Source organism: Dendronephthya gigantea, unplaced genomic scaffold (genome assembly GCF_004324835.1).
Source record: "Dendronephthya gigantea isolate DGI-Jeju-01 unplaced genomic scaffold, DenGig_1.0 000000F, whole genome shotgun sequence".
Classification (NCBI taxonomy): Eukaryota; Metazoa; Cnidaria; class Anthozoa; order Malacalcyonacea; family Nephtheidae; genus Dendronephthya; species Dendronephthya gigantea.
This window is the reverse complement of record NW_021163010.1, coordinates 373,995-394,931: the sequence shown is the minus strand read 5'-3', so window position 1 is coordinate 394,931 and position 20,937 is coordinate 373,995. Positions and strand designations below refer to the sequence as shown.

The window sequence follows — 20,937 nt, the reverse complement described above, 5'->3', positions numbered from 1 at the left end:
GAATACTGAAGAAGCACTGTGAAGATGGGAGAAAGATTGTGAATTTTAGGAAATGGCAGGTCTAGAGATTCTTTCACCTGAAGGATTCCGTCTAGATGGACGTCGACCAAACGAACTACGCCGTTTAGTGTGTCGTATGGGTGTTTTCACTCAAGCTGATGGTTCGGCGTATATTGAAATGGGTAACACCAAGACATTGGCCGCAGTTTATGGTCCCCACGAGGTCCTAAATAAGGCGAAAGCTCGTCATGATCAAGCCTTAATAAACTGTGAGTTTAGCATGGCGACATTTAGTACTACAGAGAGGAAGACAAGAGCTAAAGGAGATAGAAAGTCTGTTGAAATATCCATGGCAATTAAGCGAACATTTGAGTCATGCATCCTGACTTCAAATTATCCAAGATCACAAATTGATATTTTTGTACAGGTAATAAAACAATGTTGGAGTGTTTGAATGCTGTTTGCCAAATAACTATATCTAATTTTCTGGTTGAACATGTAGTTACTAGGGCCTTGTGTGGGTACTAACACCCTCAGGTGGGGTTCTTTTGGAGGACATGATGCTATGTTGAAATGAAAGGGTATTGACACTTGAGAACAGTAACGATTCTAGGAATTGGCAAATTAGATAACTATAAAAATTAAAATTGTACTTAGATAGAACTGTTATAATACAATATAAATATGTTATTTTACTGCAGATTTTGCAAGCTGATGGAGGAAACTACAGTGCCTGTATTAATGCTGCAACTTTAGCATTACTAGATGCTGGTATTCCAATGAAAGATTATGTGTGTTCATGTGCAGTGAGCTTTATTAATGAATCAGCTCTCTTGGATATAAACTATCTTGAAGAATCATCAAGTGCACCTCAACTAACACTGGCAATTTTGCCAAAATCTGAGAAAATTGTCCTTCTCAGACTGGACTCAAAGTTACATGCAGATAACTTAGAAAAAATACTTGATCTTGCAAAAAAGGGCTGTAAGGATGTCTATGCCTTGTTACGAAGACATGTCCATGATTTTGCAAAAGATTCATTGGCATCTATGTGTACCTGATCATAAAACTGCATAAGTGTGAAAGTAATAAAACTTATTCACAAAACTCAGTCAAGACTCTTTCATTTCTGTATTATTTTCACTGTGTTGGAGGAACTTATTACTAGAACTTTTTACATGATTTTTGTAATTTATCAAGATTTATGTAAATAAAATATTTTTGAACCTGGTTCTGCCTGATGCCGCAATAAAGCAACGTCGGCTACTACTCGTAATAACACTCGTAACGTGCCGTGAAGAGAGTATTTGCGTGCTCTCGCCAGCATAATATCGTTCTGTCTGCTAGAATCAATATGGCGGAATTTTGGCAAAATAAAACGAAGTGAAATTATTTTTAGCTGCTCATTTTATGGTAGTTTGAAGCGTGCATTAGGTAACAAGATAATCCCAATCTAAAGACATTATAGAAAACTATGGATCAATGAAAATTGACGTATAATTTGCTGTATTCACTCGGTATTGTGCTTTTCATCAGATGATTTTTCCAACACGGACATGGTAATTCATCAGTTATCAGATGAGGTGAGATAAAATCGCTTTTAAAAAACGAAATTAAATTTAGAGCATACCCTTGTTATTATTCGTCATTTTTGTAATATATGGAGAAATTATTCCATTGCTAGGATGCACTATTATTAGGTGTTTACGATGTACTTGTAAGTATGAAATTTATCGATTTCCGACCAATCAAATATCAATAGGATATTTAATATTACATTAATTATTGCCGCATCAAATATGGTTTATGGTCACCCACAAAAATATACCTTGATTCAACGTACTTTTCCAGTAACTATTTGAAATAAATGTGTTTTCTTACAATGTTGGAAATTATTGTTTGATCTCTCACAGCTGGACAATGCATAAATATTGGTATATGCAGTTTGGTGCCAAAAGTCTGATTCCACTCAATATAGTTACGTTTTCTAATATTTTGATATGTCGCAAAAGCTTTTGTGAAAAAAAATATTAGAATTTTTGAAAAAGATTTTTTTTGAATCATTTTTGTGTTGTTGTTGGGGTGATGTTTAATGAGTGTCGTGTGAGGAATTTACTTTTATCATCTTGTTATGACTACAAGACTGTCGCACATTGACTTCAGTCAATCAGATAGTATAACTTGCCTTTAAAAGATATTGTTTGCAATATATTTGTTATATATTTTTGTGTAAGTTAGTAAAGATTTTAATGCCTGATCTAAATACTTTTTCCACTATTATGCTTAACTGTCATATTTAAAACAAAAAAATATCAATTCATTTTATTTCGTAACCTTGATTTATCAGTTGTCTAGCATGATGTAATTACCTTTGTGTGTAAGAAAACTAATTGAAAATTCTATTGAAATTTGAATAAAACTCTATATTTCTATTTTGCAGCAACCAATAGTTCAAGCATGTTTCCAAGGAGATGCTGTGGAACTTCGTTCTCTTATAACAAGGAGAGAAGATGTAAATTCTCTGGTAAATGATATTTAATATTTTAATAATATTATTTGTACATTACCATTACATTATTTAGCCAGACTTCGATTTCCCAGATTAACGATTTTCAGTGTGTAATGATATTTAGTATGTAAATACGTATCTGCTGTCAGAGGTTTTCTCAGCATCTACTCTAGCAATAATATATCAAATATATTTTTCACAGGATCATGAACGAAGAACTCCACTGCATGCTGCAGCATATTTAGGAGATACTGAAGTTCTTAACACTCTAATTGTTAATGGTGAGTTTCAATTTATATCCTTACAGAACTTAAATCATTACCACTACACTATAAACATCTTTGGCAGAATGATGCATGGCTACTTAATATATTATATGTAATCTTTTTATGATGACCTGTGTTTTTCCAATGCAAATATTCCAATCAAGAAATGATTTGCTGAAGTGTTGTGGTTCGCACACTACTGTATGTTACAAATTATTATTTATTTTCCAGGATCGCAAGTGAACACAAAAGACACCCGATGGCTGACTCCACTTCATCGGGCTTGTGCTTCTGGAAACACAGTATGTTAATAACCCTGCTTGAATCAACATTTGTTTGCTCATTTTTAGTTAATTATATGGTATTTTCAGTAGCTAGTAATGATCATTTCTGTGTGTGTACAGGTGTACAGTACTGAAGCTCATACTGTAGTAACATTGTCTTGTAATTTGAAAACTCATTCGTAATGATTTGTTCAGGAATGTGTGAAGTCATTAGTTAAACACCGTGCTGATGTTAATGCAAGAGACAAGAATTGGCAAACACCATTGCATTTAGCATCAGCAAACAGCCATGTGAAATGTGCAGGTTAGTCCAATCAAGCTGCTGGTTCTTTTGCTGTTTGTTGTAAACATCTGCAAAATCCTCCTGTGAACTATTAAAGAATAAAAGAAACCACAAATGATCTTATTTGTATGATTAGGAATATATGTACAGTGTAATATTAATGATACTCTTAGTCTTAGCTGTGATATCAACTGATATGATACAGTACATAACACACAATCATATTCAGTTTTTTCGGTAGACATTCAGAATTGCAATCGATCAGAAATTTAGGAAGAATTCTTAATCTTTTAGAGCTGCTTATTCCTCATCTTCCAAATGTGAACATAACAGATCGTGCTGGACGAACCAGTTTACAACATGCAGTTTATAATGGTCATGTTCAGGTACAACATACTCTACAGTATCTTGCAGGGGTTGACTGTTTTCATAGTGCCTTGCGGGGGTTTTTGTTGTGACGTGAATGAAAATGGCTCCCTTCAGCTTTTTTCCATGAAACAATCCTGCTTTTTGTGGTGAATTATTTCGCAAACACCAGTCAATTTTGCTGAATCTAAATAGATTTATATTAACACCACTGTCAACGCGAACACTTCCCATTGTCAATGTCACTATTTTCAGTCGTGTTTTACCGCTGGTACTCTCGTTCGTGTACACGTTGATGACACGTTTCTAATATCAATTGTGCTTTGTTTATTTAAAGATGGTGGATTTATTATTGTGCCATGGAGCAAATGTCAACAGCTCTGATAAAAAAGATAAGAGGGCAATTCATTGGGCAGCTTATCATGGTGAGATTGACTTTAGGAAAACTTACCATGACTGGAGTGATAGAAATTTTGAAATAAGATCACAGAATAATCTCGAGTATGTGATCTTATATACCTGCATGTACGTAGCTTCCCTTGGATATTAGACTGTTTCAAGTTCACATGAGAGCAGTTATGGAGTTGTGGGGGAGCACGGTCAGAACTCAGGGTTGTGAATGGGTCGTATAATTGCACTGGAACAATTCGTTTCATGTGAAAAATATTTATAAAATCTCCATAGGTCATATCACTTGTCTTGAAATGCTGATTGAAAGTGGTGCGGAAGTTGATTGCAGAGACAAAAAGGTAACTGTGTGGGATTGTCTTACTGAACTAACTAACCACGAGTGTTTCTCAAGTTTCCCAGAATTAGCGAAATATACATTGTATGACGTGTTATTTTCTCGTTGTTATGTTTTCAGAAACACACCCCACTTCACGCTGCCGCTGCTGGAGGTCAATTAAATGCCATCAAAACATTAATTACTGCTGGTGCTATGGTAAGCTCAGTATTTTACGTATTGTTTTTGGGTAAACTTGGTTTCATAAGCGGGTGGCTTTCAGCCGGAATCAAACCTAGATGCAAGTCAAATCAAGCCTAGATGTCATGCCAAATCGTTTACCTTCTGTGATACTCCATGTCTCAAAACATGCTGTGAACGTGCGTTACGTTTCCATGATCTTTTTTTTACATATTAGTGAACCTGAAATGTGAAACTCTTTTTATCTGCTAGGTTGATAATCCAAACAGTTTGGGCAATACTCCACTTCATGTTGCTTGTTGTAATGGACGAGATGTTGTTATCGAGGAGTTGATTAACCACGGGGCTAACGTGAATGCTGCTAATAACAAAGGCTTGGTAAGAACTACATCTTGCGTTATGAAATGATCTCACAAGATGAAGATATACTCATGTGTTTTGCGTAAGGAGATTCGTTAAACGTTCAGTTTCTATCATTTTCTTCAGACGCCATTGCACTACGCTGCAGCGGCTGAAAACGCTGATATGGCATTAGAAATTTTATTACACGAAGGAGCTACTCCAAATTCCAAGGTAAGAAAGTTTTCTGCGGTTTATCACTGATGGAATGATGAACCAACATTTTTATCTTTTGATAGTGTAAGAAAGGTCAGACTCCACTTCATTTAGCAGCTCTGAGTGGAAGAAATAAGAGAACCCAAACCTTACTTCAACATGGTAAGAAGTTATCTCCTTGTAGTCAACCTTGTTTTTCAATTAACCATTTTTATATATTTTAACAGTGAAATGGTTTGTTACACACACACGAAGCACTCAACTCGAGCAATGTGTTTTTATTCTAGGGGCTTATGTGAACTCACCAGACGACAATGGCAATACTCCACTTCATCTTGGAGCGTATTATGGACAACAAATTGTTATTTGTGTTCTTTTGGCGAGTGGTGCTGATCATAAAAAGTAATTTTCTGCTCATTCTTAGGACAGAAGCGATATCGGTTTCTGTATAATTCCCGTATTCGTTTATACCCCGTGTACCCCGTTCTTCCATACAGTGTTCCTCAATTTGTAGTGGACTTCATGCTGCGGTTTGCAGAGCATGCATGTGCAGAGTATTTCGCAGCCAGAAATACATGTATCAGCAACCCATATCTCCCGTCTTCGTGCAGGAAAGCTGAAGTCCATTAGACCATTATGTATTTGGAAAACTACTGACGTTGTGTTTATATTAGAGTAGAGTAATTAAAATAATTGTGAAAAAGAAATAATAGAACACATTGTGTAGATGTATTGCAGTTGTAATATACATAATTGATGATGTTATCTTTCAATAGAGCTGGTTATGACGGAATGAGTGCGTTACATATGGCGAGCTTGGCTGGTCATATTGAATGCTGCAGGAAGCTGTTACAATATGGTATCATAATTTCTATCATTATTAATTTGAAAATGAAGTGCAACATATAGTTATTATCTTACAATACATATTTTATCTCCAGGAGCATCAGTGAATGACAAGGACGACAATAATCGTACATGTATCCATGGCGCAGCATGCAGTGGGTACGTGGTTACGCAAGATCAGTGTTTGTTATAGCTAGTAGTGGTTTAACTTGTCGTGGAAGAGTATCTCGTCGAAAACGAGTTGAAAAGTTTTCACTTTTACGAGCCGCTATATCAGCCCAAATCATTTGCCTTGTCAATTTTGAATGTTCTGATCCTCTGCGGTGCACGAGGCAGGGAAGTAAGTTGATAAATTTATTTTTCAGAAATGTTGATTGTCTTGAACTGCTTATGAGTAACGGAGCAGATCATTTCGTCGCCGATAAATTTGGAAGGTACTGTACAGTTTAAAGTATTTACGAAAGAAAAATTTAACTGTCCGTTTTTATTCGTCTTTTCCTCGAGTGGATCAGACACCAGCTTGTTTAATTTTTACTGGTCGAACATTTTGTCTCATGTCATATCATGCAGGGCGTGGTCTTTCCAATTTTATTAAATTGTAACCTTCAGTGGGTAATATTATAACTCCACATTTCAAGTGATAACCTGGTATTAGCTAACTTCAATGGGTAATATTGTAACTGCACATTTCAAGTGATTACCTGGTATTAGCTAACTTAATGCACAGCAGTGTTTAATTGCATATGATTGTTTTCCTTCATTTAGAACACCACTTCATTACGCGGCTGGTCATGTTCATTACGAGAGCGTTGTGTTATTAGTTGGTTCTGGGTGTAACGTGAATAAATCTGATTCTAAATCGTGTACAGCACTCCACTATGCCTCAGCTCATGATGAAGATGCTAAGTATGATATTTATTTGATATACAACTATAAATATTAATTGCAGATTTTATGTAGCTAGCTTGTAAACCTTCAAGAGATCTCAATACATTAATAACTCAGTTTACCTGGAGAAGAGTATGATAAAGAAACACTTTGATAGACAAAAACTTCGAGCCCGAGTGTGTCTGTCGATGCAATCATAAATTGTATATTATCCTCTTCGTAGGGTTGTTGAACATTTACTTACGAACAACGCCAATGCAAGCAAGAGAGACAAGAAAGGATTTACTGCGATTCATTATGCTTCTGTAAAAGGAAACAAACTCTCAATAGAAATGGTTAGTAAAATAGATATAGTTAGTTTCTATATAGAGAAAGGTTTTAGAGTAAGAGTCTTTATAAATATAATCCTTTGTATATTGTCGTTTTTCACCACCAAATGCCCACTCATTTACAACGAAAAATAAGCAGACATATAGTCTTCTATCCATATACAATGAAATGCATTGCATGGGTTAAATACGAAGAAAAATATAATTCGTATTTCTTTTTGTAGTTACTAGATCATTGTTCTGCAGACATTTTTAACACTAGTTCTGGGTCACCGTCAGTAACTCCGTGTCATTTAGCGGTAAGAATGTGCTTTCTTATAAATGAATGTTTAGAAAACATGTGCATGAAAGTATAATATAACTACTTACTGTATGAGTTCTGCAATCTATCAGCTCATGTTTGACTCAAACAAGCAAATGTTTTTAGGCGTTCAATGGTCACTTTACAGCTCTTGATGCTCTGCTTCATTCAGCCATCAGTCCTGATGTTCAGGACAGTGATGGTAAGATGTTATTGTGTCATGTATTTAGCCAGCCAGGTTATCTTTTGACCAAGCGTGCATGCATGTTATCATTACCCAACATGAGTTGTCGAGCAAGAAACGTGTGGTGATATTGTTGGCAGATTATACTCGATGATTTGTTGACAGATTATACTCGAAATATCTCTGCTCAGTGTTGGGCATCTTTGTTTTCATTGTCTAACTTGTATACGAATACACTGTAGCTCTATTCTTTGCAATACCGTACAGTAGTCAGCTGCATGCATGCAAGAACCAGGTATAGATATCAGATATTCAAGCTCTCGTTCATGATATATTTTGTTAAATTAGTGTTTTATTTGTCATCACAGGTCGTACTCCTCTATATTTAGCTGCGTCCCATGGGCATTAGTAAGTACAGAATATTATAACGGGTCATTTTAGTCATATTTCACAATTTCACGTATTTGTTATGGTTTTGTAGCGAATGTGTTGAGATCTTATTGATGCATGGTGCAACTGTTTTAGTTCCTGATGGGATTAGGACACCCATTCACGCTGCCGGTAAGTTTAGAGCATTACATGATGCATGCAAGAAGGAATCAGTGCAAAGAGTCCCGGCTAAATTCATGCTAATAACGTTCCCTGAATTTTAAGCTTACAACGGTCATACTGACTGTATTAGAACTATTCTACAAAATGCGAATGTATCCGATGTCGTAAATTCAACAGATTCAGAGGAAAGGTTTGTATGAATTAATATCATGCAGGTGCATTGCCTACAGGTTTAGTCTCTTGTTTTTAGTCTATTTTTTTAATTTTCTTCGTTCATAGGACTCCAGTCATGTTAGCTGCTGCAAATGGACATAGTAATTGTGTATCGTTGTTACTTAGCCAAGGATGTAATGTTTTGGCGAACGATGTATTCCAGAGAACAGCTTTACACGGAGCGGTGAGCGGTCTTACTCTCAAAATTTTCTCATCTTTTTACCGAAAGAGATTTTTTGTTCTGGAGCACGCGAGGATCTCTACTGTCCCTTGGATATTATTCCTATACGTCCCTTGCAGTCCCAATACAATCCTTGCCGTCCTCTTTGAGGAAACGTTCCGTAAACTAGCTGTATCTCATAATAGATAATTTTTTTTTTATTTTCAGTCAGCAAATGGTCATGAAGAATGTGTAGATACTTTATTAAACGCTCAAGCCGATCCCCTCAGCAGGTTTGTACCGTGATAATTAAGAATGTTTTTCCTCTATAACTACAGTAAGTGAAAGTCGTCGACCATAATATACTACATTCATTATTTCTTCTCATTATTATGACAATATCATTGAATGTATGTCGGATATATTTTCAGAGATTGTAATGGTACAAGTCCTTTGCATCTCGCGGCCGCATATGGTCATGTTGGTATTTTAGGTTCATTATTACAAGTCAGTGGCACTGGCAATATTCTTGATGATCGTGGTTATACACCTCTACACTGGGCATGTTACAACGGTATGTTACAGTAACATTAAATTACCAGACAGACCCCACTCACAGACCATCAGGGTGGGTTCTTTTTCCAGAGTTTATCAGCCCCTGAGGTCATTGCATGACTATGCATGTTTTGGCATTTGAGCTTGAATTTGATGTTGGTTTTTTTCCCAGGCCACGACAGCTGTGTCGATGTTCTTTTAGAGGTGAGTTAAAAGTAGAAAATGCTGGAATATTTTCTCCAGTTACTGGATTAGATTTTAAGAGGTGTTTCTCGCTGAGAAAGAGATCTTTCATATCGATCTTGTTTAACTTTGCGAAAAGGCATGAATGAATAGGAATGATCGTATTAATGTAGCTGGAACATCTACTATGTTCCAAATAAGGTGTTTTGAGTATATGTTGTTTTTTGTTGATTATACATATAAAGTATTAATACTTTCTGTTGTTTTTAGGACGAAAACTGTCAAACATTTCAAGGAAACCCCTTTTCGCCTCTTCATTGTGCGGTGTAAGTTACCGTGGGTAATATTATTGCATGGAATTGTAATAAATAATGAAACATAATCGCGGGGTACCAAGCAAAGGCTTATGTCTGTACACGTTGTAATGAAACCCCTCATCAGCTTACAATATTCACCTACTTGCACCATTCTAGTCAATGTCGTATTCTCTGTCCTAATCTCCGCCTAAAACAACCTGGATTTCTCCCGAGCATATCATCTTTCTCAATCATATTCCTTCTTGTCTTGTGAATTCATTATTTTTTTTTAGAATAACCGACAATGGTTCTTGTGCAGAGCTTCTCTTGGATACTTTAACTGATGAAATAGTGAATACAGTCGATAAGAAAAAAAGGTTAGTTCTATTTTTTTTGAACAATCAAGCAATGAAACAGTTAATCAACGAAGAATCGCAAATGGATTTGAATCAAATCTTGTGTTTGTGTTGCAAACCTGGAAATCAATCACATTATGTTAACATCGATATCGCTTACAACAACATGTTTTACATCACCTTGCCTATACTATAGTCTCGATAATATTTTGTTTTTAGGACCGCTATGCATGCTGGAGCATATAATGATCACGTGGAATGTATGGAGTTATTAGAACAACACGAGGGAGATATCAACCCTGTTGACGTAGATGGATATACACCATTAATGATCGCTGCAGAGCGAGGTCATGACGGAGCAATTGGTACGTGACTTGAAAATATTTTTACATCCTCTTTGATTGATGTTAACGAGCGAACAAAAGATTGTTCAGATTTATATTTGGTCTCCTTCTCTGAACATTCATAACTTCTCTACTCGTTCACATCTACCAAAAGAAGAAAATTCAGCATCATCATTACAAGCATCATTAAATGGCAGTATGTAATTAATTTTTAGAATTTCTGTTAAAAAATGGTGCAGATGTTTCTTTTGTTAACAATGACGATAATTCCGCCCTGCATCTCGCTTGCATTGAGGTAGGAGTCGTAGAACCAACTACTAATTTCAGACACGGTAGTTGTAGAATCAACCCTTCTAACGAAATATTGTAAACTTTGGCATTTGATAATTATTGTGTTGCAGGGTAACTCCTCGTGTGCATTGTTACTTCTGAAGCAAGGACCTGATAGCGTTGTTAATCGCGCCAACTCACGAGGTCAAACGTAAGTTTCTTCATTTCCTGTTACATGATGTTCTGAATATTGCGACCAAGCATTTTCGTGTGTTACATCTAATTTAAACTTCGAAATTCAACCCCAATCTTACCATTGGTAAGATCCTGAAATAAATGCCCGTCTCTACCAGGCAGGCAGCGTAATAAGTTCATTAACCTAATCAAACGTTGTCAACCGTATCGATGAGATGCGAATAGGTATTGGCGTATTGCAAGTGAAGCTTCGCCTTGTTTATATTAAAAATACCCCACGCAATGCAATACGATGATTCCCACAGCCGTTTTCTCATGTTTAGAGCATTGCACGTAGCAGCTAAGAATGGCATAAAAGATGTGGTTGAGGAACTGATAACTAGAGGGAGTGACATATTTACAGAAGATGCGGACGGTTTTACTCCAGCCCTATCCTGTGCTCCTAATCCACAGGTTGCCCATTGCTTGTCTCTATTATTAAAAGCCATGGCCTCTAAAGTCAACCCTCCTGCAGCGGCTGTGAAGAAAAAAAGAGAAGTTTCACATTTGAATTTTAAACCTTCTTATAATTCAACAATCTAGGATACCATAATAGCATTGTATTAAAATTTAAGAATTTTGTAAGTTATTAGGATAATCATGCATCCTCTCGTGTGTGAATTGAATTCAATTCAAAAATTCTCGACTCGACTTCAGTGTTATCCTTTTGATTTGAGCACATTACGTCATTACCACACAGTACAGAGTAGATAATACACAGAGCTGGACCTGTGTCAGACACTTTTTTGATGGCGTGCTCGGCCAGGTCCTGGGAGGCAAAATAAAAGCCCTAGACGCTAAGGTACTTGCAGAGCATGCGTAGAAGATAATATCATGCCTAGTCTGAAAATTGGCTGCACAAAAACACCTTCCTTGGCTTGGCTGTGTTTTCGTGGCTCTGTTTGTTTGTGTGTTTTACTCTTCGCCAATACTGTGTTGACGTATACAATTGCAATCAAGATGATTGTGAAGTATACTTGTGCACAAGACATTAGGATAGTATGCAGATTCTTACACAACCGTGACGTTTGTATAATGTAAGTGAACTGGGGATCAGTCACAACAATAAGTTTTTATCAAGACAACATTCCTACAACCGTCTTACACTAGTTAGCATGCACTGTATCGAATATGCTATTAAGATTTCTAGAATATTTAGTGTTGTGCGACGTTTTAAAAAGAAATTAGAGATATTTCCGTTCAATTGTTTCTTTATATCGGCCATGCATAGTGTTCAATATTTGATGCATTTTCCACTCAAGCAAATATCACCAGTGGTTTCACTTTGATACCAGCTCAGAGGTGTGGTGTTTGCTAGCGGTAGCTTTAAAAATTACACTGCTTACAACACCAACAGCAAACCATTGGATACACAGTTTAAAAGAAAGGTATTTTCGTTGGTCCAACAAATTTAAGTTGTTTACTTACCAGAGAAATGACAATATAGTTTCAAATTAAGGAAGTATACTTAGCCGCATAGCGTGTTTAAGAGTTTGATTATAAAAACACAAACTTATAAATTTGCAATTTTATCCAATTTGGCTATTCGTGAAGCGTGGTCGCTATATATGGCTTTATCTTGTTCCGTCTTAGATCAATGCATGTTGGATATAAGAAGCTGATTTTAAAAAATAAAGAACGGTTTTCATTCTTTCGAAAGTATAAGGACTTTCCGCAATTTTAAAATATTGCGGAACTCGGCTTTGTTTGCCTATTTAAAGTTCTGCCTTGACATGAATTGTGATTATATTTCGAGTGGGTTATGCTTTGTTGAGCTGAGATAATTTACCGAACAATAAATTAGGTTTTTCGTATGCGATGAAAGACGTCTTTTAAAACTACACTTAAAATTTAAGAATGCTCAAATTAGTTTTTGAAGTTTGAACCCCTGACATCCGCTTTTATTATCTGAAAGTAAACAGCAAGGGTAGTTGGTTAGTCAGTGTACTTAAGAGATATTTTGTAATGTTTTACTTGTCAAACAAATTAATTAATGTCGAATATAGACAGAGTGAAAAAACGTAAAAGGAGACAAAGGAATATTTGAGTAATTTTAAATATCAAATGATACCACCTACGAGGTATATTGTCAGTCTTTGTTAGAAAACAGAAAACACTCGATGACCCATCACACATCAAGGAGAAAAACTGGGGTCGTAGCTACTTAAGCTGATCCAATAAGCATCGTCTTGACTTTCAACGCACGCAAGGTATGTATGCTTGTATAATATATCGATTTTCTCCTAGAAACATTATACAAAGTCATAGGTTATTAATCATTTAGGTATTTGAGTATGTATAAATATGTCTATACATTATCAAAGTCGAAGACAAATCCATGGAACGTGATTACCATAAGTCTAAATATCTTGATGAGTGATCTCTGATCAATGTTCTCGTTGAACGTGATGTTTTCAAAAACACTAAAAACCGACAACATTAAATATATATAATAATAAGTGTATAAAAATTGCTTTATAAGGTCGGCGAGTTCTGTGATCTTATACATTGTATTAAAGATGTGTACAGTAAAGATCTATACAGGCATTGAATTAAATAATATAGCGAATGTTTTAAGAGATCAGCTATAGAAGTACACATAGTTGTATATGATGGGGAGATAATATAGTTATACCCAATAATAGCAATAATTCTATTTGATATGCTTATGACCATCTACCATGGTTATATAATCTTTTGTATAATCCATGATCTAAATTCAGCTAAAGTAGCTAAATTATCCGCGTCACTTCAATTTCTTCGAATTTCATACTTGATTATTATGATTGTTTACTTCAAGCAAAACTGTTGGCAGTACAGGCCTGCTGTTCTGTGCTGTGTGAATACAGATGTGGTTATAGTATCGTGTGCTTATGTAGAACACTGCCTTAGGGCTGGGGTTAGGGTGCTCCTTTTTCTATTCTGCTATATAGAGTCATCCTGTTTTGAATATTTTACTGTTATAACAATTTCGCAGCCATTTTGAGACAATTTCGTTCAACAGCTGTGGCCAGTACGTGCTTGTATACTTCATGCATAATGTAATATGTGGAATAATGGCATATTCCTCGCACGATCGTTGAGATAACACAACCATTCGCGACATCAGCATTCGTTTCTGTCTAGCAGTTTCCATCTGGTTTTTTTACATTGTTAAAAACCAAACGCTTTCCTAACTTTAGATTAGATCAAAACCATTCATTGAACATTTGAAATGTTTATTCTTGTGTTTTAATGTTAAATTGTCCCTTGATGTCATTGTCTGACTCAATAGGAACAAATGACCAATCATCCCTTTCCATCTAATGCAGAGTTCAATTTTAGGTTTAAAATTTGGAAAAAACAACTTTCATTGAATCACAATATGAGTGTCGAATTGCATGAAACCTTACAGCTCTCTTTAAAAACAAATATTATACTTATGAAGAGAAAAAAGATGCATTTAAAATGCAGGTGGGGGAGTATTGCTATGTTACTGTTTGGCCCACGCATCAGTGTTCGTGTGAGGCAGCCGTGGTGAGCATTGTGACATTATCATTGAAATTGTTTTGTTTAGTATAACAACGTCAACGAGCCTTTAAAAGCCGTGAATTGATTTTGGCATGGATTGTCTAGATTGGAGGAGCATTTTTTAACATTGAGTGAGTGAGTGATTTACTTAATTATAGACTAGATATTCACTGTATATCGGAGCCGGAGGTATTTCCTTAGATCAATATGTTTGTTTAATGCGCGATGATCTGATGTTTCGCAAATCAAAATAAAAATATTAGCAAATACACTATCTTAGGAATGAATTATTTGCCGGTTGCCAGTCCCTTATATTTTTTTTATACAACTGATCGACGTTTGGAATTTTAACCAGCAGTAATTATCAAATATTTTTCATCTTGTTTAAACTGCAAATAGTAGGTGAGGTGATGTTTATATACCGTTAATTTCTAACAATTTCTCACCAATGTGATAATGTAGCACTCAAATTGTATCCTTGAATTTTTTGTAGTTTTAGGCGTAACCAGTTCCAATATCTAGTTCCGCTTTCAATAAGTGCTAAATATCTTTGCTAATCATTTTATAATTAGAACTGTATGACTCAGAGCAAGGAAGTAATTGTGCTTCTTCTTATATCGAGGTTTTTCGCAATTGCAATCTTTGCTGCGACCTTCGGTGCGATCTCAGTTTTTTGATAAATGGCGGATGAATCAGTTGATATTTTCCACTCTTTGTCCTATTACAAGTGGTAATGCCTTGCTCAGCCTGAGGTACTATATATGAGGGTGCAGCAGCGCTGCAGTAGGGGCAGGCCGGTAGGGAGAGAAGCAACTGCTAGTCTGCTATCTTTAACAAGCGGAAGAGAGAAACGTTAGACGGCCAGCAAGCGTCAAGAATGGCACCGCTGCACCGGGGTTAGGTAGAAAATCCCAGAATAAAATAATCTACTAAAAGGAAAACATTATGAGAGACGAAGTTCCAAAAAAGCGACACTGTTCAACTTCAACAATTAATGCGTATTGCGACACAAACGACTCAGTAAGCGGGCTCCATATTATACCGGTTTTATTCGGAAACAACCAAAAGTTTTTAACCGCGTATTGACTTAAATATTGGTATACTTGAAACAAACAGGGAATATTTAGACCCGTGCATACCCTCAAGTTCAGGACAGACAATATTTCAATGATTCTGAACGAGTTATGATAAAGAAAGATTCACTTTAACAAACACTTATATATATTTTTTTGTTAAATAGGGGATGTTTAACCAACTTTTATAACGGAAGCAATGAATTTTGACATATTAATCTTCCTAATAAGTGCTGTTTCTGTTATCGTTTTGTTGTCAGCGATTGTCGTGGTATTTAAATGTCTTCGTAAAAACTCGACACTCTATAGCAAAGTAAAAGAAAATGACAATCCCAAAGACGAATTTGGGTTTGTTGTGCCAACGCACATACCAAAAATTTTCACGTTTCAAGACTACGGTAACAATACTGATTCTACTGACAGCGGGGAAATTGATGCTACCATGATTGATCCAGAACTCTACAAGCACGCAATCGAAGAACATACAGATGTTATTGTTACTGGACCTGGCAGGTTGTGTTTTAGCGTAAGATATGAAACTGAAGACGAAAAACTAATTGTTGATTTGGTTTGTGCGGAGAGAATTCGACAAAGACGAAGAAGTTCGACGACCAGTTCAGCGACACCTTATGTAAAAATTTGTCTGCTTCCTGACAAAAAGAAAAAGTTACAGACCAAAGGACGTCAAAAAACATCAAATCCGTTGTTCAACGAAACGTTTTTCTTCTTTTGTCCTTTCTCTGAATTGAAAGAACGTACTTTGAGGTTCACAATCTTTGACTTTGATAGATTCTCTCGTCAAAGTGCGGTCGGAAGGGTTTTGTTTCCATTGGAGGAAAATTATGAGCAAATTCTTAAAGAAGAAGGTTGTATAGAAATCTGGCGTGAGATTGAAGATTGTGGAAACTGTGAAGTTGAGGTGAGAAACTTATTCTTCCAGCCACAATTATTTGATTATATTAGAGGTGATGATCATTCGGTATATGATCATGATTCATCAGATTATTTAAATTTTGCTTATTATTAATTTCTTTTTCACTTAGAATGCATGTATCGGAGAAATTCTCTTCTCGCTGCAATATTTGCCAGCAGCGAAGAGATTGGCAATTTCCATCATGAAAGGCAAGGGGCTTGGTGTCGAGGGAACCCTCAAGAAGCCATGTAAGTGAGATTGTTCTTGGAGAGATCCGTTCATAAGGGTGTTTTTTCTAAGAGATTGATCTTATTTAGAAGACGTAACTTTGATACAGACTCAGTCTTCATTCGTTGACGTTCAACTAATACAGACCCTTTTAATCCAGAAGACAGACATGCTAAGGCAGTACCTTTTTCATGAAGATACCTAATACCTTTGTTGAGCAAAGGGAATATATCGCACCTGTGATCAGGCTGAATAGGGGACTAACCTCTGTTAGGCTGTCTTACTGAGATTATGAGACAAGCGATTCATACCGTTTATGACTGATAATTATATTTTTTCTTCCTATACAGCGATTGTCGTGAAAATATCTATGATAGCTATGATTGGTGGCAAGACAGTTCACGTACGAAGAACAACAAAGAAACACAGCGTCGAGCCAATTTTTAACGAATCTTTTCATTTTGATTTACCTGATGATTTATTAGACCACAGCAGTCTTGTTTTAACTGTAAAAAACAACAAAGAAATAATTGGAAAAGTTGTAGTGGGACCTGATATGTTTGCCACTGGAACCGGGCTTTATCATTGGAATTCAATGCTTAATTCGCCACGAAATGCTGTGGCAATGTGGCATAGTTTGTCCTAGATCACTAATTGTACAAATAACGGTTTGAAAACTTCGAGTTCGTATTTACCAAACGGGAGGTTCAAGATATTCAGTTGAAATCTCCAACAATGCTCTCGGCTCTGCGATGTAAGAGCGAGTCGGAACTGTAAAAAAGCCCATACTTATAAAATAACTTGTATGGGCGTTGTGAGCATATCTTGTAATGGAAATACATATACAAATGAATTGATACATATATTTAGCTAAGACATAGACGGAATGTATTTTTGGTATTGAAGGAAGATAAAAAATAGAGGAAAATTCGTATTCAAATTAACATTCATGCTAAAGATGCAGAACAGATACATATATAATATTTATGGTATCAAGGGTGTAACACACACTCCTTAAAATACTAGTGGAATAAATACTATTGGATTAAATGAAGTATTTTTTTTAACGAGGTAGTTTGAATCGCGGGCACATCCTATGGATTTATTTATTTGTTATTTTGTTTCGTGACTTTCTTTTTTCTCAGGATTCACATTTTCTATTTTTCTTTGCTTTGATTACTATGTATTTGACAATTGTTCTTCATTTCTATTAAATGATTTCACGTGGAGGAATAATTGGTCAAGTCATTAAACGACATTTATTCACGTCCTATTCAAACAAAATGGTCGACACAAACATTTCTGGGATGAGAATTGATTACGATCCTGGTAAACAACTAGACACTGAGAATCTTCCTGCAATAAATCCAATCAGTTTGTTTGACATTTGGTTTAATGAGGCGAAGAATTGTGATAAAATCGAGGAAGCAAATGCAATGACACTTGCAACCTGCACCAGGTTTAAAAAAACTTATTTTACTATTAATCTCTATTAGCACTAAGCACTATAAATTCGAAAGGTTCAAAGGGTCTTAATTTCGAGTGGAATTATCAATTATACACACGGTACAATTATAGAATACCCTGCCAATAGTGCAGTATGTTGAAGATCTGTTAGAGGATCAATTTTAGAGTATAGAATTGCCCTGTTCTTTAAAGATGGTGTTTATTCTTGTTTTCTGGAGGTCCAATTCATGCATTAGGAAACATAAAACGAAGTACATTTATCTATAAGACTATATGGCATTCACTGTTAAGTGTTGGGTTGGTAGGGTATTCTATAATTGCCCCTGGTTCAGTTGTAAAAGATCTTTTTTGTGAAAAGGCTCAGGGTTAGATGCATTTAATGCACTATATAAATGCACTATACAGCAGAGACTAGACTTAGTAACTGATTTCATCTTGGGTGTAGTAATGCCAAACTCTGGAGTCTGTAGCTAGGTGCACAGATGTTGTTACAACATTTAATTATTGATCCATTCCAATTAGAACTGGAATACCATCTGCCAGGATAGTTCTTCTCAAAGGTTTTGGCAACAGAGGATTTATATTTTATACAAATTACCAAAGCAGGAAAGGACAAGAGTTGGTAAGTGATACAGTATTATAATACATACTGTATAATATATTTATATGAAGGTTGCAGTTGGACATGATAAGAATTTAAGGCAGAACATTGCAAGAAGTATAAGAAAAGAACACTAATTTTTCAGCTGATCTTCTTAAATACCCAATAGGTCGGTGCTTTCTGACTGCCAGTCAATTGTCAAAAGGTTACTTAAACATTCATGAGGCACAGTTTATCTGATGAAGCTGACTTGTTAACTATTTTTTTAGGAAGAAAATCCAAATGCTGCACTTGTATTTCACTGGCAGCCATTACATAAACAGGTATAGATAACTGATAATTGAGATCATCATCCATAGTTATACTACGTAATAAAGAATTTTAAATGTGTCTTTTAGATTAGAATTGAAGGTGAAGTGAGTAAATTGAGTGAAGAGGAGTCAACAAATTACTTTCATTCTCGACCACTGGGTAGTCAGATTGGTGCCTGTGTAAGTCACCAGAGTTTACCCATACCAAACAGACAGGTAAAGTAAAATAATGTCTTTCTGTCCCACATTGTTTACCATCTCTGTATTTATTGCGGGAAGATGGTTTGTCATCCATTGGGTTTTGTTGTTCTGGTATAACCAAGGAGCAGCATGGCAGCATTTTTTAACTAGGTCGCATCAAATGTGGTATATCAACTGTCTAAAATAGACTTAACAAAAACCGCAATTTTGCGGTGCTGGCAGAATACATGATCTCATGCAGTGAGTTGTATTTTGTCCTATAAGGTGTTGGTTGAAAGAGAAGAAAAATTAACGGAAAAGTTTGCAAAACATGAAAAAATTCCAAAACCTGAATATTGGTAAGATTACTTTTAAACTGTGTTTAACCAGTCTTCTTAATATCACAATCTTTAATTTGGCTGTTGTTGAAAGAAACAACCCTTTTTAATGACAGGGGAGGATATCTCGTTACTCCGAGGATTATTGAATTTTGGCAAGGCCAAATGAATAGACTGCATGATAGGATACAGTTCCGAAGAAACGAACTTTCAGAGAATCAATCTTTTGAGAAAAGCAATTGCTGGAAGGAGGGTGAAGATAGTTGGATTTATTCAAGATTGTCTCCATGACTTTAGGCATGCAATGATTCAGAATCGCAAGCTTGGCCCATGAATTTCTTCATGTTTGAGACTATATATGTATGCATAACTACAACCATGTGCAAAAAACAATATTGGAAAGAACGAGTAGCGGTATATATATATATATTCAAATATGAAATATTTAAAGACCAAAAGCGAAGAACTGAAGCGTCAATAGCGCTATAAAAGTAGAGCTTTATATTTTAATTGAACTGGATAAAATATACTATTTCTTCACATATTAATCAATGATTATTCTCATTTTTACGATATGAATTTACACAGTATGTTAAAAGATGTCATAAATATATTTACATTTTGTGATTTTGACAGATCTTCCTTTGGGCTTTGGCTTCACTGATTTTATTTTTAGCTAGATTTTCAGCTGTGCTGAAGTTTTCAGTTCAGTTTATAACCGTTAACGTGTTTAGCTTGCGATATTCATATATGAACTACATACACTTGATTCAGCGTCGACAGCTGTTAGTTTTGAATTATTTTTAAGCATTAGTCAACACACGCCGACCCGTAGATCCGTTCTGTTGTATATTGTCCCAGTCATGGGTCAAATTTTTCAGTTATTTGGTACTCGAAACTTACAGTACCATCATTATATAGCCTATAGGGAAGTAAAAAGTTTCATGCTTCACAGATTGACCGCACGCCCTCGGCAAATTCATTTTTCGATTGGATAAGGTCCGTTGATGTAATTTGTTTGTAGTCCCTATACTGCTCGTGATTCATTTCATGTCGGTGATGTTGTGTGTAAATTTGACCCGTTCCACAATTCAATATAATAGATCTTTTCTGTGATTACGTCAGAACGTCAGAACTGTTTTAAACTTGAACTTTTTTTTTAAATGGTTGCATTTTGTTTTTCTTACTCTCGAGTTTCTAAACGAGGCAAAGATAATTCTCCAATTACATGCAAAAAATATTTTGATCCGTAAGTGTGAGGATAAGCTTTGACACGAGAACGACGCTTCATGTAAACTTACTTCCAGTAACTTTCAGCTGATCTGAGTATAAAAATCAACCAATCAGAAGCCAGATTCTCGGAAAAACTGAATTACCACTTCAAATTTGTTTTTACCCAACGATAATTAGAATCTAA

The 20,937-nt window shown here is 35.7% G+C and overlaps 4 protein-coding genes across 5 annotated transcripts; all 4 read left to right on the top strand.

The window, feature by feature from the left end:
- Nucleotides 1-2: 2 nt before the first annotated feature.
- On the top strand, nt 3-1,109 carry LOC114517489 (exosome complex component RRP41-like). Its single transcript, XM_028537234.1, has 2 exons — nt 3-427; nt 702-1,109. Exons 1-2 carry the CDS (start codon nt 53-55, stop codon nt 1,059-1,061), a joined length of 735 nt encoding a protein of 244 aa, XP_028393035.1. The 5' UTR covers nt 3-52; the 3' UTR covers nt 1,062-1,109.
- A 247-nt stretch (nt 1,110-1,356) lies between these two features.
- Nucleotides 1,357-14,540, top strand: LOC114539308 (serine/threonine-protein phosphatase 6 regulatory ankyrin repeat subunit A-like). Its single transcript, XM_028559971.1, has 35 exons — nt 1,357-1,434; nt 1,537-1,583; nt 2,441-2,524; nt 2,712-2,790; nt 3,007-3,077; nt 3,255-3,363; nt 3,637-3,728; nt 4,046-4,133; nt 4,393-4,457; nt 4,574-4,651; nt 4,886-5,011; nt 5,120-5,206; nt 5,272-5,350; nt 5,476-5,590; nt 5,965-6,047; nt 6,130-6,193; nt 6,400-6,468; nt 6,800-6,940; nt 7,146-7,257; nt 7,476-7,550; nt 7,679-7,754; nt 8,105-8,144; nt 8,218-8,297; nt 8,391-8,478; nt 8,568-8,685; nt 8,890-8,954; nt 9,093-9,235; nt 9,389-9,420; nt 9,670-9,725; nt 9,989-10,072; nt 10,271-10,416; nt 10,611-10,690; nt 10,797-10,876; nt 11,184-13,109; nt 14,456-14,540. The coding sequence occupies exons 2-34, from the start codon at nt 1,557-1,559 to the stop codon at nt 11,440-11,442; spliced, it is 2,991 nt and encodes a 996-aa protein (XP_028415772.1). The 5' UTR covers nt 1,357-1,434; nt 1,537-1,556; the 3' UTR covers nt 11,443-13,109; nt 14,456-14,540.
- Nucleotides 14,457-17,646, top strand: LOC114539405 (synaptotagmin-6-like). Of its 2 annotated transcripts, none has more exons than XM_028560064.1 (4): nt 14,457-14,540; nt 15,650-16,401; nt 16,526-16,643; nt 16,974-17,646. In XM_028560064.1, the coding sequence occupies exons 2-4, from the start codon at nt 15,682-15,684 to the stop codon at nt 17,267-17,269; spliced, it is 1,134 nt and encodes a 377-aa protein (XP_028415865.1). In that variant the 5' UTR covers nt 14,457-14,540; nt 15,650-15,681; the 3' UTR covers nt 17,270-17,646. The 2 variants fall into 2 exon arrangements, with proteins under 2 accessions (XP_028415865.1, XP_028415941.1); XM_028560140.1 differs by lacking the exon at nt 14,457-14,540 and adding an exon at nt 15,328-15,429.
- Nucleotides 17,647-17,741: 95 nt separating this feature from the next.
- On the top strand, nt 17,742-20,083 carry LOC114517275 (pyridoxine-5'-phosphate oxidase-like). Its single transcript, XM_028536953.1, has 6 exons — nt 17,742-18,082; nt 18,613-18,712; nt 18,961-19,014; nt 19,090-19,218; nt 19,468-19,541; nt 19,637-20,083. The coding sequence occupies exons 1-6, from the start codon at nt 17,838-17,840 to the stop codon at nt 19,809-19,811; spliced, it is 777 nt and encodes a 258-aa protein (XP_028392754.1). The 5' UTR covers nt 17,742-17,837; the 3' UTR covers nt 19,812-20,083.
- Nucleotides 20,084-20,937: the final 854 nt, after the last annotated feature.

Coding starts and splice junctions, on each gene's coding strand:
- LOC114517489 (XM_028537234.1), top strand. CDS start 53: ATGGCAGGTCTAGAGATTCTTTCACCTGAAGGATTCCGTCTAGATGGA. Junction 428..701: donor AAATTGATATTTTTGTACAG/GTAATAAAACAA, acceptor ATTTTACTGCAG/ATTTTGCAAGCTGATGGAGG.
- LOC114539308 (XM_028559971.1), top strand. CDS start 1,557: ATGGTAATTCATCAGTTATCAGATGAG. Junction 4,458..4,573: donor TTGATTGCAGAGACAAAAAG/GTAACTGTGTGG, acceptor TTATGTTTTCAG/AAACACACCCCACTTCACGC. Junction 10,417..10,610: donor AGGTCATGACGGAGCAATTG/GTACGTGACTTG, acceptor ATTAATTTTTAG/AATTTCTGTTAAAAAATGGT.
- LOC114539405 (XM_028560064.1), top strand. CDS start 15,682: ATGAATTTTGACATATTAATCTTCCTAATAAGTGCTGTTTCTGTTATC. Junction 16,402..16,525: donor GTGGAAACTGTGAAGTTGAG/GTGAGAAACTTA, acceptor TTTTTCACTTAG/AATGCATGTATCGGAGAAAT. Junction 16,644..16,973: donor GGGAACCCTCAAGAAGCCAT/GTAAGTGAGATT, acceptor CTTCCTATACAG/CGATTGTCGTGAAAATATCT.
- LOC114517275 (XM_028536953.1), top strand. CDS start 17,838: ATGATTTCACGTGGAGGAATAATTGGTCAAGTCATTAAACGACATTTA. Junction 18,083..18,612: donor ACACTTGCAACCTGCACCAG/GTTTAAAAAAAC, acceptor CATTCCAATTAG/AACTGGAATACCATCTGCCA. Junction 19,219..19,467: donor TACCCATACCAAACAGACAG/GTAAAGTAAAAT, acceptor TTGTCCTATAAG/GTGTTGGTTGAAAGAGAAGA.